Genomic DNA, 18,622 nt, shown 5'->3' on the forward strand with positions numbered 1-18,622 from the left:
GGTCTCAGAAAACCACGGGGTGGCATCATTTTTATAATATCCCAAAGCAAACAAAACTAAATATATTGTTTAGAAACTAATTCAAAATTATTTCAGAACAAAACAGAAGATAACAGCAAAGTCCAGGCACATCTAAAGCAAAAAGTACACAGGTGAAGAGCACATAGGCAGTCCTGAAGATGGCTGTCTCTAGCAAGCTAGACCCTGGGCCCATGAGCTTTGTCCCTGTTCATGAGCTAAGCATCAGCTCCATGTTTAAATGACCCACTTTCTTATCTGTTCATTTCCATTTTTAGGTATAAAGAAAATAGTAAAAGTCAAAACTGTCCCCTACTTATTTCTTGAAGCTCCCAAACTAAATGCTGAAAAAAAATGTAATGGATTTTCAAGAGAAAATGCAAAATCCACAAATGCAAAGGGGAGGGGAGAATGAGGCTGGCTCCAGAAAGCCATAGGGAGCTGCCTCTGTCTAAACAACAGAATGCCTGGAGCACCTTCAACACCCCTCCCTGTTCACTCAGAGACAAACCTGAAACAATTACCCATGTCTGCTAACATTATTAGTGAAAAGAGCCAGGGGAAAAACCTTTTAAATCTGAGGCACTAGAAACAGGCCAAGAAATCTACAGTATCTTTTCAAAGAAGAAGCCGAGCAGAGAGAAGTTAAGGAGAGGGTTTAACTGAATAGTGTGCTACCTGGACTGTACAGGGAGCCACAAAACAGCTGCAGACAGAGGTAGCCACAATTTCTCCAAAAGGTCTGAGGCCTCAGAACACTTGTTCATGCTCTGATTCCTAGAGTGACATTAAGAAAATGACCAATTTTCAAAAATTTGAAAGGAAATACACCTAAACTCAGAAATATACTAAACATTATTCCTACGCAAAATAGTCCAAAGTAGCAGCAAGAACACAAGGATTATCAGGAGGAAATATATTTTAGAAGAAAAACTGAATTTAAATGAAGTCGTAGCAGCACTGTTCTGACTACTCAACCCCTTCCTCGCCAAACTGTAAGCAGAGTGTGAAATCTTAGTGTTCACTTGAGATGTTTGAGATGATACTCTGCAGGGACTTTAATGAGTAATCAAAGCCTTTCTGTGTGTATGTGTTCATGTACATGTGTATAACAAGTATGCATATGTGTATGTGTGTGGGTGCATCCATACATGCACAGGGGGCCTGAAATCTAGGTGTCTCCCTCAATCCCTCTCCACTTATTTTTTGAGATTGTACCTGGAGCTCAGCAATCTGGCAAGCCTACAGGATCCTCCTGTCTACCTCCCAGTACTGGAGAGGTCTTTTAAGTGGGATCTGGGGATCAAACACTCACCTTCATGCTAGAGAAACAAGCACTTCACTGATGAAGCCATATCCCTCTGGCTTTTTACTATGTTTTTATACATAAATCTCACAAGTGAAAACCAGAAAAGGTTTAGAGATGTTAAGACTTCAACAACCAATCAAAATAGGGGTAAAACCCTAATATTCATATATTCTGCCTTAAACTTGTTTGATGCTACAGCATGGCCTGAATGTCAAGGTGCTCTCATTATTGCACCACAGGATTTCATAGATTGTATTGCAACAGGAACATTGTTCCTGACAGGAGTCTGAAATCTCATCCAAGATTCCACCAACCTCGGTGGCTGACAACACTGCATTCCACATTTCACAGCAGGGAAGACTGGTTTCCAGTGGGGAAACTTTAGTATTCGCTTTTCCAGAAGGCCTGAAAGGCCAGCAAAACTGAATTGCTCTTCCAGAACACAAGCAACACCAATGCCGGCAAATATTAAATCCCTTAACACCCTGGGACATTTCCTACCATCTGAGGCACGCAATGAGATTTTTATAATATTTCTCTTCGAAAGTTTCTTCAAATAACAACTACTGTAATCGTAGTTACAATAACAATAGCAATGATAGTTGTGATGAGAAAAGTGATATCCAGTCCCCACAATCCAGCTTCATGGAATGAAGAAACTGAAGAACAGAAGAGTTAAGTCACACATGCAAGATCTCATGGCTCTGAGACAACTCTGGCTCCATTTGAGTGCTATCCTGTGTAGCCACAGTATTCCATGTGCCTTAGTGATTGACTAAAGCTTGATTTTAATAACAATACTATAATTTTGGAGGTTTCAAAGAGAATGACCCCCGTAGGCTCATGTGTTTGGATACTTGGTCCCCAGTTAGTGGGACTGTTTGGGAAGGATTCAGAGGTGTGACTTTGTTGGAGAAGATGTGTCACCAGGGGGCAGACTAATTAGTAATCTCTGCCTCCTGGTTGTAGATCAAGATGTGAGCTCTCAGCCGTTTCCTCACTTCACCATCATGGACTCTAGCCATCTGAAACTGCAAGCTAAATTAAATGCTTGCTTTTATCACATTGGTCATGGTGTTTTATCACAGCAATAGAAAAGTAATTACGAAAATAATGATGCACATTTAGGGTTTAAAAACAAACAAAGCAGAGGAAAATTCAGTGGTGTGCACCCTGGAGTTCAAGTTATAAATGCTGAGTGATCACAAACTCCAGTATCTTGCTTTAGCTCCAACTCTAACTCCATGTGGCAGTTTGTAGTGTTTTTATGAGTTTCATGAATCTTGGACTCAAATCCAGATCTACCCCAATCTAACATATGACTTTCAAAGCTGAATTTTCTCATCATTTTAACTACACTAGACAGCACCTTTAGTACAATGAAATATATAACATATACCCTACACTTCAGTGGGAACACAGACCAGATGACTGCTTAGAAATGTAAATGATACCAGTGTGCCTGCTATACACAGAGACAGACAATCATTCTGGTATTCCTAACAGTTACAGCATCCTTTGAGAATATTGTCTTACCAGAAGCCCAAGCTCACTGCCCTTTGTGTGTGAGCACAGCAAGATGGATCTATGTGTTTGCATCACCCTGATGGTCTAAGGCACACCATTCAATGGAGCAAATTCATACTCTAGTCTCTGACCCAGTCATGTCTATGGAACCCTGCTTAAGCTGTGTGCTCTCCATGCTCTCCAAAAAGACGTCAGCCACTCTGATATTTCTGCCTAATTCCAAGCACCGTTGCTTTCCCATGATAACAGTAATTAATACCCAAAGGGGAGTCTTGAAAATTGCAGAGAGTCAGAAAGTCTTGTTAGACACTTGAGAGTTTTCCTGTTGTGTCCTTGTCCCTCACGTGACTCCCACTCTTGACTGCAACCCATCCCAGGGGCCCAGGATCATATACTTAGTAGTGTGGTACACAAGACATGACAGTGGCTGGAACTCTATTATTAAAGAGAGATTAAACAGCTGTACATTATGCTGAAGCACTCGCTCTTCCCTCCACAAACAGACGGTCCTGGATTACAAGCAGCACTTGACCGTTTAAATCACGACAGCCACCACATTTAACCAGCTGGGCCATATTCTCCTAGCGCTGCCTGTTGACCTCCTCAGTCGCAGCTGCTCAAATGAAATTCTCATTAGACAACTTATTTTCAGAAGCCAAAGGACTCTCTGATTAAATATATGTATTTAGATATAGAAGTCCTTTTTAAGTATTCATTTTCTGACAACTGTCGCTTATGTTAGGACCCAGTTACGCTGGCCACAAGATGGGTAACACAAGGATAACCAGAATTCATCATTTAATCACAGCCCAAGGATTTTTATCTTGGAAGCATTCTAACCTGACTCTATTAATCAAAGCCTTTCTGTGTGCTCTCCCCACCAGTAGCAATAGGCTTTTATAAAGAAGCTTCTGATTCATTCAGCCCACCCCTGTGTTTATCTTCTCACCCTTTCCCTACCTGCCACCTACCCATTCGTCTACTTATGACACTAAATCAAAGTTAAATTCACAAAAGGTGGAACCTCTGTTCATCTTCCCATCGGCTTCACTGTTAGAGGGGGGTGCTTCTGACAGAATGTCATTGTTCATCAGATTCTCTGCAATCCAGTCAGGGCAAGGCTTGGGAAGAACAGTAATACAGTGAACGAAGGCCTCCGTCTGGAACATTGCTGTTTTGTCATGTGAGCAATGGTTTAAAATGGACAGGGATAAACTTCATATAGATGAGCTTCTTCACTAAGAGGAATGAGAAGGAGGTGCTTTTAATTTGATAAAGAGTCGAAGCATTCTCTGGGAATAACTCTAGAAAGGTCTTCATTTATCATGTAATCCATACAGGCTTGTCAATCAGCTGATCCTAAAATATGACCCTCAAACCATGAAGGAGACATAAGGCAGAAACAGATGACACATGTGAAAAACTCTTACATGCCCTGTAAGTTGGCATGTCTCACCTGAGGGGCTGGACCCGAGTCTTTAAAGAGCCAAAGTCAAGCAGAAGCTGGGATAACTGTTTGACCTCCAGAGACCTATGCTATACTCATTTTAGAACCAGAAATCAAACCTACTTTTTAATAATCTTTCTATATCTCTTTGTTCTCCCAGTATATCATTCTATTCTACTACCAGAAGATAACTGGAATTAGTATTCAGGACTGAAGAGGTGACTGAGTGGGTATAGCACTGACTGTAAGAGTGCCAAGACATGAGTTCACAATCCTGGCACACATGTAATGATGGACATAGTGGTGGGCATTTATAATCCCAGCATGCCTATGCAACCAGAGAAGATGAGATGGGACAGTTCTTGGTAGCTTGTAGGGCAGTTAGCCTGATATCCACAGTGACAATCAACAAGAAATGCTACCTGCAATAGGGTGCAAAGTCAGGGCTGACACTTGAAGCTGCCCTCCAATCTTCCCACAGTCACTAAAGAAGGTATGTTGTATAAAGACACTTGGGTATGTGCATACACGCACACACACTCTTAAGAATGGGATTCAAACTAAAAACATTATAAAACTCAATAAAAATTAGAAGCCATGCCTTGCTCCCATTTGCAAACCATATTTGTTCATTTCTTTTACTGATTGTATTACCACCAAGATCCAGTTGGACATCCTCTTGGTTTTCACACTTATGCATCATCTTCTCAATGCCTCTCCTGATTCCACCTCCATATGCAGCCCTCCTTCCCATTTCTGCTGGCTTAGTTGAGGCACCTACCAGCTCTAGCCTAGAACAATGTCCTTAATGCCTGTCCCTGCTTCCATCCACCCTACACCTAAATGCCAGATTCACTTTCTCTGAGGAAAGTTCCAATCCTTTTCTTCCTAGGATAAAACACTCAGCAGTTCCTCCATTGTTTTCAATATAGCATTAGAATTCCTTAGCCCAAACTGCAAAGCCTGTCACCATCTGAACATGGGCTAGTTTTTTCATCTTTATATATCACATGCAAATTCAACTCAAGTTGGAATTTTCATGGCTGTTTTAAGTGCAATGCCTGTTCCTCAGCCTGAAATGTCTCTCCCATGCATTCCACCTATAGAGACCCTTTCACTCTCCATGACTAGTTAGGAGTTATTCCCCATAGAACCTTCCTTCCTTGTAAACACCCCAAACATTTTATCTGTACTGCTTCCATGGAACCTGCCACTGTTAGACTTCAAACTAGACTTCATTCAATTTATGTTTACACCTTTTACTAGAATATGAATTGTTTAAAATAAGAGATTACTGTCTTATGCATTGTGAGCATAGCATAGCATCTAGCATCAGAGATCTCAATATTGAGTCCACAGACCCCAAGAGATACAGGCTGACAGAGCTCAGATGGAAAGGCAACCTTGCTCAGATGGAAATTTTTGCGTGTCCTTAAGTGATGCGTGAAAACAACAGTCTACTGTGCCTACTATAATGTCATCACACCAACAACAGGCAACTCTCTATCCCACTGTTCTCATTAAAACTGTAGATGCTAAACTAGAATGGCATTGATGGGTCCTACCTTAAAATTTATTTTACTGTATTAGTGAAGGATCACATTCTGCCTTATCACATTTTAAAAATTATTTGGCAGTTTAATATAACTCACTTCTCTCCAAGTCTAGTATTTTATTTTCTGAGTTTACCATGCCTCTAAGGAAGGAAAAATATAGGCTTCAGTAGACTGTTGGAGAAAGTCAGAGAAAATAAAACTCTGAAAAAGCAGAAGAGTCAGCACAGAGTTCACACACTAATGATCATATGTTCTCCATAATTGTTCATTGGCCTCTCTGGAGCACATTTGTTCATGTTTTAAATAAAGACCATTATGTACCAATTGTCTTATTTCACAATCTAAAGATAAGTGGGATAAACATACTAGAACTTACTAATAAGTTGGAAAGAAATAAACAGCTTGTCACCTAATGTTGAAGAAGCAATCAGTGAGTGCATCTGAGCACACATGCACGCACAGCCACAGGTGACAAAAAAGCCACAATCACACATGGATGTATAAAAAGATACATATGGATGTATGCATCAAGCAAACACAAAAACTCTAAAGGTCTGTAAATGAAGAGAAGCGACTGTAAAGATGAACATCCTGACTACCTCAGTGGTCTCCATAGGCATTATTACATTAAAGTACAGTGGAATAATTCACATTTATAATGTGATAATTATCAGAGATGTCTCAAAATCACATAGTTTGCAGCTTACAAGAGACATATTCATTGTCTGAGTTAATTATCAAAACGTTTGAGTTGCCATGTCAAACACAGGACCACAGCAACTTTCGAATTCTGTGACTTAGAGAAACTAAAGAACTTGAAATTAAGCAGGTGTTAGGGCTGCAGTTCCTAAGTTACCGCAGAGCAACGCTGGGTCGTCAAAAGCATTTATGGACATGCCAATAATCTGATTGACATGACAAGGACATCAGCAAGATCAATTAAAGACAAACTTTAAATCTTTACAAGAATAAAATTAAGTGAGGTGGGCACTACCAGCTCACCAAATCCTAGTTCCTCTACAGTGCCTTGGAGGTCAAAATTTCACTTACAAGTGAAAACTCCAGGGCTGTTAGGCCTGAAGTACACAGATAAAGAACGCATGCACACAGTCACTGTAATAACCACACAAAGCATTTTGTTGAATAGTCTATCGAAGACTCCTGTCGAGAAATTGAGCGCAGGACAGCTATGGCAGGTGCCACATCAAAGCCCCACCCTCAGAGGTCATTAGCACCTCTTCAGTCTATTCCAACATTCAAGGTGAACATAAAATTTAAAATGTGTAACAGCCATAAAATGGCAGGAAAAATACATTAGAAAAAGAAGGCTCATTTGGTTTTTAAATGGGACATGGGATCACAAAAAAAAAAAACTATCTGCCAAAAGGAAATAAGAGAAAAAGCACCAAAATTGTAGTTAGGAAAATTCCCTTGCTATCTTTTTTCAGGGTGATGGTTAAAATAAGTTCAAATCCTTGGGGTGTTGTAAAAATAAAGCAAAATGCACAGGTTTTGAGAAACCCGGGGCTATCTGCTTAGCACTGCTAATGGACTTCGGTCAGCTATCACCATAGTAACCTCTGAGTGACTGTTGCTAGCTTGTGGCACTTAGACACCTTGCACCCTTGGGATTCTGGTCATTTTGCTATGGCCAGAAGAAACGCCCAGAGGGGAAGTCCACATACCCTCTTGTTCCGACCGAGTCATCTCCTCCAGCTTCTTCTGCTTCAGCGTATCCACCACGTCGGCAAGGCTCCCTTTGCGGCGTTCCGGGGTTCCAAAAGTAACACTGCTCATTATCTCGCGCTCCCGACTCCCTTCGTCAGGCTTATGTGGTGAGGTAGACGTATTTCGGAAGGAATATAGGGAACATAATTTATTATTCTCTGACTCCTAGAAAAATGAAATGAGAGTTAAAAAATAGTTATTAGTGTATATTATTCAAAACCACTCCAAAATAAATAAATAAATAAAGTCCCTAACTAAAGGTTAATAGCATGTGATGGTCACTGGATCAAATAAACTATATCAATAAAATAAAGTAACACACTCAGTTAAAAAAAAAAAAAACCTATTCTTCTGCTAAGCAGTGCGGAACTCTAAAGTAGTTAAGTACCCAAGGGACTAAACTAAAATCCCAGGTTCAAGCTGCTTCGGTTTTGAGATAATAAAACAACAAAACTGGACATTTTGGCCTTTCATTCACTCATGCTTTGGGTTTATGAATGTTCAGGTTCAGTGAATCAGTATTAGAATTGATAAAGTTTTTCTCCCCAATAGGGTCTTCTTACCAGCTATACTCTCCCCACAGACCAAACACAAAGATTGTTTTTCTCTCATTTAGAAACAATGGAAGTTGGTTTCCATGCCCAACATTCACTGATCACTAGGTATTTAAATAAAATGTCTAAACCTTTGAAAGAGCCAACAATCTGAATATTTTTGCACGCTGGGGTTTGTAGGAATTTCCTATTTCAATTGCTTGTCCATAGTAACAGAAGCTCCTGTCCACTCCTCAGCTTGCCCCTGATGTTCCAGCACGCTGTAGCATGCTTCTCACGTGGCATTTTAAAACTGTGTTTAACAACAATAAAATGCTCATTGCAGAAATGTTTGCACAGAAATTACTTCACAGTATACAAAAGTTTGCTAACTGCTAGTAGGCTCCATCTATCAGCTGCAGAGGGGCGGGGGGGAGCAAATCTTAGGTTAAAAAACAAACACCACGTGGGAGTTTTTTTGAAAAGGAAATAGTTTTGTTATCTTTAACTCAGAACTGAGGATTCAGAGATCGAGAGATGGTTCAGCTGCTAACAGTGCATGCTGCCTTTGCGGAGGACCAGAGGCCTGGTCCTAACCCTCCCATGGCTCATTTCACAATTCTGTAATTCCAGTCTCTATGTGCAACTGTATTTACACATTCGTACCTACAAACTCACACACAAACCCATACATACACGTATTTTAAAATAAAATAATAATAAAAAACATTTAAGAACCAAGGATTAGAGGCAACTGTTACATGGCTAGAGCCCTCAAGTAGTCCCCCATACACCTTATCTGAATAAAAATGTTCTTTTCCTGATTAAAAACAACAAGGTCTGTGAAGTTTCTAGTCTTTAGAAGCTTCAAAATCCTAATGGCTCCTAACCTCTTCCCTTCTAAAAGCAGCCCAGCCAGCTTGAGAGAAGGAGGGCTGGGACTGGGTCAGCAGCAGAGCACTGGCCAGGCATGCACAAGGTGCCAGGTTTGGTCTCCAAGAACAAGCAATAGAACTAAATTAGCACTGAAAAACTAGGAGGCTAAGGCAGCAGAGTTGGTGCACAATGGTGGGGGGAGAAACTGAAAGTGAAAGCAGCGGTCTCCTTGTGCAGTAAATGAGACAATAGCTGTGCTAAAAAGGTGCTGGGATTTGGGAACTACTGTCACTGTTCCCAAGTGAAGGGGGCCCTATTTTCAAGGTTGTCGGGACCACAGAATGAAGTAGCACTTGAAAAGCCTCTGTGCATGGTCAGTCGTCATCCCCCCACCCCCAACTGAGGTGATGCCCTAAAGGAAGGGGCAGATACAGGACTGGGAGTAGAGGGGTTGTGAAGGAAAAGCATTGATATGACCCTGAGATTAACTTAAATACCATGAGTACCGAAAATCTACTAACCTGTCTGTTAAATGGATAAACTGCATGGTATGTATTTCAATCTAGTTACTTAATACTGTGAGATAAGTCTTCAGCTCCCTGCCTTCGTATTGTTACTAGCACAGTGCTGGGAGTGGGGGTGGATGTATGCAATGGCTTCAATCTGAAAAAACTTGAAAAGGACAAAGTAAATGAGTGGGACAGAATTCTTTATCTTGTACCTAAGATCACCTCAGTCACCCATGAAAGACTCACCATCTCAGTTAACATGTACAAACATTCTGTGGAAGAGAGGCAGAGAAGCCCGTCTTTGAGATGCCTACTATGCTTAGGTCTTGACTCCTTAGGATGGTCAGTTCATTCTCCATATTGTGCAAACAAAACCCCAGGAAACACAGCTGCCACTGTGTCTGTGGTATTGATGAATCAACAATCATCATGAAATCGTTTATTCTTTACTTTTCTTCTGGTGCTCATATAGCCTAAAAATCAAAACTAAAACCCTGGCACAAACTAAGAAGAGCTGAGTGACAAAAAACCAGTGGCCAGAAACCTGCTCCCCTTCAGGTGACTCCACTGGCCAAAATGAAGGCCTTCCCTTCCCATTGGTATCAGGTGGAGGCTGAAAGGCTCTAGAGAGGCACTTCAGACTAGAACTCCATGCATGCAGTGCCATTTGTCCCTCGGGCTCATGTTCAAGCAGTCCTATGAGCTGGCTGTCACTTCCCTGTTAGACTGTGTTCTTTCTTTTATAGTCATGGAATGTGATTACAGCCATCCGATACCAAAGACAAAAACCATGGGCTCTTTTGCTTCAGAGATGACCCATGCTGTCCTCTGTCCCACTGTCTGTGCAAAGTGCCTCTATACTACCAAGTACAGAACATGAGGTTGTAAAGTCAGGATTTCTCTTGTGTATTGCAAAGAACTTTTGTAATACATTGCCAAGGCACCAACATGAGGGATAAGTAAAGTCATGAGAGGCTAAAGATGTATACATTTATAGTAGCCTTTGGAAACATGGGGGGTGCCTATCACTTTTAAACTTTATAAAACAATAAACACAGGGTTTTTCATGACCAGAGATTTACCCCTAATTCATTTGAGTAAAACTGACAAGGAAGTCAATTTAGCTTTAAAAAATTTGTCTCATGAGACAGCAACAACTCCAAATGAGAGGGAGAAAGAGGATGAAGTGTCCTTTTCCACAAAGACTCAGAAAACATCATCCAAGAGAGGATGGAAAGATCCTCAGAATCAGAGGCTGGGGAGAACTGTTTCAAAATAGTGTTTTCTGGATATGACAGGGACATTGCACACATGAAGTCACAGAAGCTGTGGCACCTGCACAAGACCTGTACAAGATCAAGCTGTCATACACTCCAACATGGCTAGAGGAGGGGCCATGCAGCTCCACCCCTAGTTGAGAGCTCTTGGCAACTGATATTGCTGAAAGGAGGGTCAGCTTTCTACAGCAGTACGGCCTGCCAAGTAAAATAAATATTTAAGAAAAATGTAAAGCACCAGATAAGAATTTGGGAGGAAAATGGGCAAGACAGCAGTTAGGGGAGTAGGAAGTTACAATTAAAAACATTGAATCTTTGTGTGAACTTACCAAAGAAGTATCCTTAAAATAGAGGGAAAACATATATGGAGAACAGCAAACGAGCTTTGACACAGCATTTCTAAACCACCCCAGAGACTTGCATCATTGTGTGGAAATTTTCTTAAGGAATAGGAGCCTAGTTTGTTTGTAATTTTCTGGGTCCAGACAGGTCCTATGCTAGACCAACTGAGGCAAATGTGCAAAGGCTGTCCTACATTCCCAGCAAGATCTCAAGAACATGAGTGCAGTGGCTCAGAGACATAGGTCCCGGCTGCCTGGCAGGAAATACTGCTCCCTAAGAAGATGGTAAAATAAATGTACATGGGAACTGGAGAGCTAGATCCACCTGTAAAGTGCTTGCTATGCAAACATGAAGACCCGAATTCAGATCCTCAGCCCTGGTGTAAAAGCTGGACGTGCTTTTGTACACTTACAATCCAACTGCTAGGGACACAGTGACAAGCCAATCCCTGGAACTGATTGGCCAACCATTTTACACAAATGGGTGAGCTATAGATCCAGGGAGGGACCCTGTCTGGAAATAAATGAGGAAAGAGATAGAAGACATCCAGTTTTAACCCTAGCCTACCAAAGGACACACACACACACACACACACACACACATATAGTACAAAAACAATTTTGTAAACTTTTAAATTGTACTTAGCCTTAACATTGTGATGTGTATTTTTTTTTTACTAATGTGTATATTTTTTTAAAAAAAGACAAAATCAATAACTCTGGTGAGCTGTGAGTTTTTATAAATAACAACACAGGAGATGACTCCCCTCCTTTTGATCTTTCTTTGGAAAATAATTATTAAGTTACATGAGTGATCACAGGAATATTACAAAAAGCCAAGAATGAGGAACTCAGTGAGTTCTGGAGCCATTGTCACATTCAAAGAAATTTACAATAGACTTGTTTTCTCTCAGCCCCTAATCTCAATGGTTCCACCAAAAATAACAGTAAAGAAAAATGTTAATATCATTTAAAAGAATTATTGTGCCAACACAAGACTAAGACGACACAGATTCAGACTGTGCAAAAAACACATCACTGTGGATCTATTAAAGACATGAAATGCATGGGGATGGCTGAGAAAAGCAGAGTAGTGCAAAAAACATCAGTAGCTCCAGAAAAGAAAAGGCCGTTCTCACAAGTCAAGAATTTCAATGAAAATGTTTCCCAGTGACTGAGAGGACAGATAAGTAAATATTTTTAAACACAAGATATTTTTAATTGCTCAGATTTTCCAGAATTCTTACCCCAAAGTGAATGTTGAACATTAGTATTTTGAAGGAATTTGAATTACTCTAATCTATGCCTCTGCATGTCTCATCAAAGTTCACAGCAACTGCATTTCAGCTCTGAAGCCCTCCTGACCCCACAGGACTTGCCAATCTGCTGCTGCCCAGATTACACATCGAAGAACTTAACCAAATGCATGTAATCCAACAGCTAATGATATGCTATAATAGGTGATTCTTTACTATTTTGGATGTCATGGAAACATTTACAATTGAGTTTTAACTCTTGAAGTTGCATACTAGAAGCTGCAAACTGATGAACTTCCAACAAAACTCTCCAAATATATTCAAAGAACTAAAAAATAAAACCAAGGGAAGATTTCTTTAACAACCATGTGAGTATATAAACAAAATCCTTAAAATCTATATGCTTAAAAATAAGTAATTGATGATACAGATATAACATAGAATACCACAAAACCATCAAAATTCCTCTAACATAGTTGAATATAGAATTTATCATAGAGAATAAATATAAGCAATCTCTCTGCCTGATTATAGGGACTGTTTGAGAGCACTGTGGCTTTATACACATAAAGGAGTACTTGAAAACCATTGAAAATCATAGTTTTGCAGAATGTTTAATCACGCAAATATTCACAATGTACTATGAATGAGAAAATAGGTTGGCAAAAATCTTTAATATACCTATTTTGAGAAAAATATGCACATTTAGAAACCAAAATATCTAACAAACAAAATACTGATGATGCTATTGTTGAAATATTATTTTCTTTTTGAGGTTCCTTATTGAAAATATTTTATATAGATAGCATCCTTAATCAAAACAAATATAATTTTCAAAGTTAAATGTGGACATTTAAAATGTTGTATGGTAAAAAAATTCTATTCATAGAGAAGGTACTAATAAATAGAAAAAGGACATATATCACAGCATTTAAAATATAAAAGTGATTACTTCTACTTGTGCACAAAGGTTAGTATCTGCCCCTCCGCCCTTCCACCAGAAAAATATATTCTAAAACATTTATGATGATTTCTAAATGATGGTAAGATTACTGGGAGTCTTACTTTATATTTTTACTCACGCAGTTTTCTACTTTCATCAATGAAGAGATTACTTTTGTAATAGAGAAAAACAAAAGTTATTTTGGAGTTGGCCATTTAGGAGAAATGGAAAAGAGGCACTCATGAGCCTAAAGCCTGGCCTGCTGAGGGTCTTCAGAGTCCTTCCCTTTGTCATGGTCTCCTTGAACAGAGAACAGCCACTTCCATCTGCAAGTGACGCATTTCAAATAATACCTAGCACTAAATGTAATTATTTACAAGAGATTCCTTATAAGCTAAAATCTAGGTCCTCACTTCTGTGGTTTAAATATATACCCCTCTAAAACCGCTACGTTAGACTCTATGACCTAATCATGGTATTAAGAGATAGAGTCTTAAGGAGATAGTTACTGATGAGGCCAAAGTCTTTGTGGATGAAATTTGTGTCCCAAAGAACCTGGTAACAACTTAAGTAGGCCCTTTTTTGTCACCCTCCCTTTCAAACAGTAATTGTCCCCCTCTCTCTAGGGGGTGCAGCAATGGACACCTGTTACCACCTCAAAGCTGAACAAAGTCCCACCAGATTGAAACCACCAGTGCCTTGATGTTAGAGTTTTCTGACCACCTTAGTTTTCTATTACTGTAACAAATACCTGAGATAAGTCAACTTATAAGGAAGAAAACTTCACTTTGCCTTATAGCTTTAGTGGTTTTGATCTCTGACCTATGAACTCCAAGCCCATTTTGGGCCTGGGGTGCACGTCATGATGAAAACATATTAAGGGGAAAGGTTTAACCATGGAGAGTGTGGGAATGAGAAGGGAAGGAGGGAAAGAGACCAATATTAGCAGCCTACATTGCCCTTCAAGGGTACAACTCCAATAGCTAAAACCTCCCAGTAGGTTTCGCTTCCCAACACCTCACAATATCACCCTGCACTAAGAGCCAAACTTAAAACATACACATTAGGGACATTCATCCAAACCATGGCACCTGCTTTCAGAGTAACTGTGTGGTGTTTATAGATTTCTGTTTATGAGATTTTAGTCAGGGGATATTTTGTTGTAGCAGCAGAAAGTACTAATACTTTATTACATCATTTCCTGTTCACCCTCCAAAACTGTGCAACATCAGTCTATGTCCCCTTCCATATTAAAGTTGTTGAAACAGCTTAAGACATCAAATTAATAGCATCTAAGTGAGCTCTGTCTACCTTTCCCCTCTCATTTCTCACTTGGCATAATTCTCAGGCCCCTTATACAATCTCCATATATCTTTGAAAATACTCCACCAGCACTAAATACTGAATTCCCAATCTTCATTCTGAGTGGGAAGCAAGCCAGCCCTCAGCAAAGGGATCTTCACCAGGCCACTTGGGTGGAGCTGGAAAGCTAATACCTAAATGTGGGTTTTCTGACTCCGAATCCAAAGTTCTTTCTATTCCACATACCTGGAAAACATTCACCTCCATAGCAAGATGCTATGATTCTAAACAAGACCACTTTGTAAGTTTTTCTGTTTCCATACATCTATCTCCAGGAAGGAGATTTTCTTACTATAAGTCTAAAAAAGTAATATAATTAATCTAACCTGGGAATTAGCAAAAGGAAATTGTAGTACTTGAGTGCTGTCATATAACAGAGCCTTCCCAAATTAAATACATATAACAACAATCAGAACTGCCCGGAGTCTGTCTCAAAATTCCTTGTGATGCTGCAGTTAAGTCTGTATAATGGCTGGGTCCCAGAGACTTCCCTACTCTTAGAAATGTGGTACCTGACTAGGTCTTCAAGGGTTCTGCAGTGACTAGGGTTTCATGCCTTCCTCTATTTCTGTGGGACTGCTGTCCACAACGCTCAGAGAGAGTCAGATGAAGGCTATTGCCGACATTGTTTAAGTTAGTCACAGCTTTCTATGCAATACTTGAATCACTGAGGCTTGACCACAGTCCAGAAGACTCTACCTTTTTTATAGGATGGAGTTATAATTACATCCTCAAGTAGTTGCTATGAGAAATGAATCACTTATAAAGCATGTCATAAGGTACCCACTATTAACTATTCAGGAACTCTTATTACTATGTTCTTTGTCCATGTGCTTTGTGTCACTTGTCACTTTGGCATACTGTCATGATAGCCACTGGTACTATTTTTAGGATTTTATTCATACTGATTAATCTAATGGAACAGTGAGCCTAAACTACATTATGACCTTTGCTCCCAAGCTGAATCCACTAAGTATTGGCTCCTCACAAAACTCAAAACTCCAGAAACATTAGCAATTAGGTTTTTTTTTCTAGGAATGTTATCAGTGAGCACTTATCCTAAGTGCACCTGAGCTATCTCCTCCCTTACACAATGCTCTGAGTCAGCTGGGCTGCAGTCACACCTAGGTGAGGAATGTAGATGGGCAGTCCTCATAGACAAGCAGAGGAGTGAAGTGGACTAGAGGTGCTAACATCGTAAGTGGTGCTCAGAGCTGGGAGCTAGACAGCATGGGTCAGGAATGGGATTTTGCCTGTATACTGGAGTCAGGACCCATAAACATGTGGAAGTCATTGCAGCTGAGAGAAAGGCTTGAGAAATGACCTGCATAGCTGCATGAATCCACTCTGGGACTAGTTGCCCAATGTGACTGTTGGGACAAAGCATTGGCCTCTCTTTAGCCTTCCTTGAGCCCATAAACAAAACTGAATGAAAAGCATCCATTTTGCTGCATTGTACACTGTCAATAGAATGTGTTTTCTTACTTACTTTTTCTTTTAAAATATTGGCTCATAAATCCCAAACTCTCCTGGAACTAAGTAGCCAAAGATGACATTGAACTTGTGATTCTCCTGCCTCTGTGTCCTGAGTGCTGAGATTACTGGTATGCATCACCATGCCTGGTTTATGCAGTGTTAGACCCAGGCTCTGTACACACTAGACAAGCACTCCACCACCAGAGTGACATCCCAGACCCTGATGCCCATTTTAGGTTCAGCTTTTCTAGTCACAGTTTTATCCTTACTTTACCTGATTCTCCCTAAATATAAGGGTTATTTAAATGAAAAGGTGTGTTTATTCACCACCAATAACATAATTTAGAACTGTCCAGTAAAGAAAGCTAAACAAGTTTCCCAATGTTTTCCAGATTCATGGTGTGTTATTCTTTGAGATTCAGCACAAATAAATCAGAATTCTGGAGTAGTCTTAGAGTTTTTAAACTTCTGATATTTTAAACACACTTCTAACAATCTTTACACTCTATATTCTGAATAGCTGAAACTCTTGTTTAAAGACTAAAAGATGCCTAGCTTAGTACAGTGGAGAACAAGAACCTACGGAACAGCCAATGAAAACAGTTCAGGTCTCACAGTAAGGGGGATCCCAGGTGCATAATGTCCGTTCCAGGACGGTCCATTATTTTGCACTGAAAATGTGATATATCTAGAGAGATAATTCAAAGGATTTACAAGAAGTATACTAAGTATATGAACTCACTGGTGAGCATTTTGTCTTTATCCTTCCTGTTCTCCTTTCTAAATGCTATATCACACATACATTTGCTTGCATACATACATGCTTGTGCTATAGGCTAAGCTCCATCAAGGAGAGAGAGCATGTAGCTTTTTTCCTTATGAGACTGTGTGGTATCACTTAATATTAATGTCCTTAGTCCATCAATTTTCCTGAAAATTTTGTGATTTCACTTTTTAAAGTTGAATAGCATTCTGTTTTCTATATGTACCAGATTTTATTATCTGTTTATCTATTGATGGACAACTAGATTGGTTCCAATACCCTTTTATAGTAAAGAGATCTGCAGCAAACATGAAGTGCAAATATCTCTATGGCAGGCACAGAGATCTCTAGGTACATGTCCAGGAGTGAAATATTGTGGTCGTATGGTAGTTCTATTTTTAATTTTTTGAGGAGCCTCCAAAACTGATTACTGCCATGGCCATAGCAATTTGCAAACCCCAGCAACAATGATTCCTGTTTTTCAGCATCCTCTGCAACATTTGTTGTTAGATTTCTTGATAGCTGTTATGACTGGGTGAGTGCCACCCCATTCAAAAATAATGTTTACTGAGATTCGAAATCATAGATTTGTGCTTGAATGCTGATCCCACTCAATATATAGTGACCATCCTTAGCCCATACACAGAGTCATTTGAAAAAGCCCAAATCAATAATCAATCCAATTTATTTAATTATAGTGTGTTCTTGGAAATTCTAGAGAGAATTACAGAGGTGCAGTATCTACAAAGATGCTAAAAACAATAAGATATCAACTAAAAATTGATATAATAAAAATAAACTAAAAGTTGTGCTTCCTTTGACAACCTAAAACAACCTAAAACAAACATGCCAGAGGGTCAATTTTCCCTGTCAAGGTGGAGAGTTCCATGACCTCAAGTCTCTCTGTGAACACTGCTTGTATCTACTTTAAGTTACAATGGGCTGTTAAATTTGTATTAGATAAGTGGCATGTATTTCACATCCCATATGCATCCAGTGACATTATATACACACAATATTTGCACCATGCTCAGATGAAGCTTTTCATGTCACAACTTTACCATCACTGTAGCCCCACCCTCCCTAAAGAAAAGGTTTACATAAAGAAAAAAATGTTTACTCATCAATTATACAATGTAGAATTATAACATACAGCAGTTGAAAAATAAAAAGTTTATCTTTTTCTTCCAGATTATCACTTTAAAATGTTTTCAGATGACCCAAAACCCACCTTCTGGTTGCCCTGTGGCATAGGCCTTCTATTGTCTTAGTATCAGGAAAGGGTTGCCTGCTCTAGGTTCTAATAGCTTCTGGCTAAAAAGGAAATTTAACTTCTTTAACAAGTTGAAGACTAAATGTCTAACACACGAATCATAACTTTTGGGTTTATCATGACACGTAACAAATGGAAGTTAGTATATTGACAAAGAATACATAGAAATGGAAGAAAGGAAGAGAGGGAGGGAGGGAGGGAGGGAGGGAGGGAGGGAGGGAGGGAGGGAGGGAGGGGAAGAAAGGAAACCTTAAAGCCCAAACTGTGGAGACAAGTTCGTAAGAACACCTTGTGTTGTCGCCATACAATCTCCCTTTCATGCTAATGTCCTCAAAACCATAGTTCTGCAGTCAGCCAGTGCACGGATCCCTGTGAAGAACATGGAATGATAAACTCCTTAACTAGGGGACAGGCAGTAGGGCCCTGTT

General features: G+C 39.7%; 1 protein-coding gene across 17 annotated transcripts in view; it reads right to left on the reverse strand.

Annotated features, from left to right (window-relative positions):
* Sox6 (SRY-box transcription factor 6) overlaps positions 1-18,622 on the reverse strand; it is a 551,747-nt gene that overhangs the window by 289,392 nt on the left and 243,733 nt on the right. For all 17 annotated transcript variants that reach the window (XM_075971960.1, XM_075971963.1, XM_075971969.1 and 14 more), the window contains one exon: positions 7,543-7,750. In XM_075971960.1, coding sequence (XP_075828075.1) covers positions 7,543-7,750 — 208 coding nt within the window. The remainder of the gene's footprint in view (positions 1-7,542; positions 7,751-18,622) is intronic.

This window comes from Microtus pennsylvanicus, chromosome 5 (assembly GCF_037038515.1).
Source record: "Microtus pennsylvanicus isolate mMicPen1 chromosome 5, mMicPen1.hap1, whole genome shotgun sequence".
Lineage (NCBI taxonomy): Eukaryota > Metazoa > Chordata > Mammalia > Rodentia > Cricetidae > Microtus > Microtus pennsylvanicus.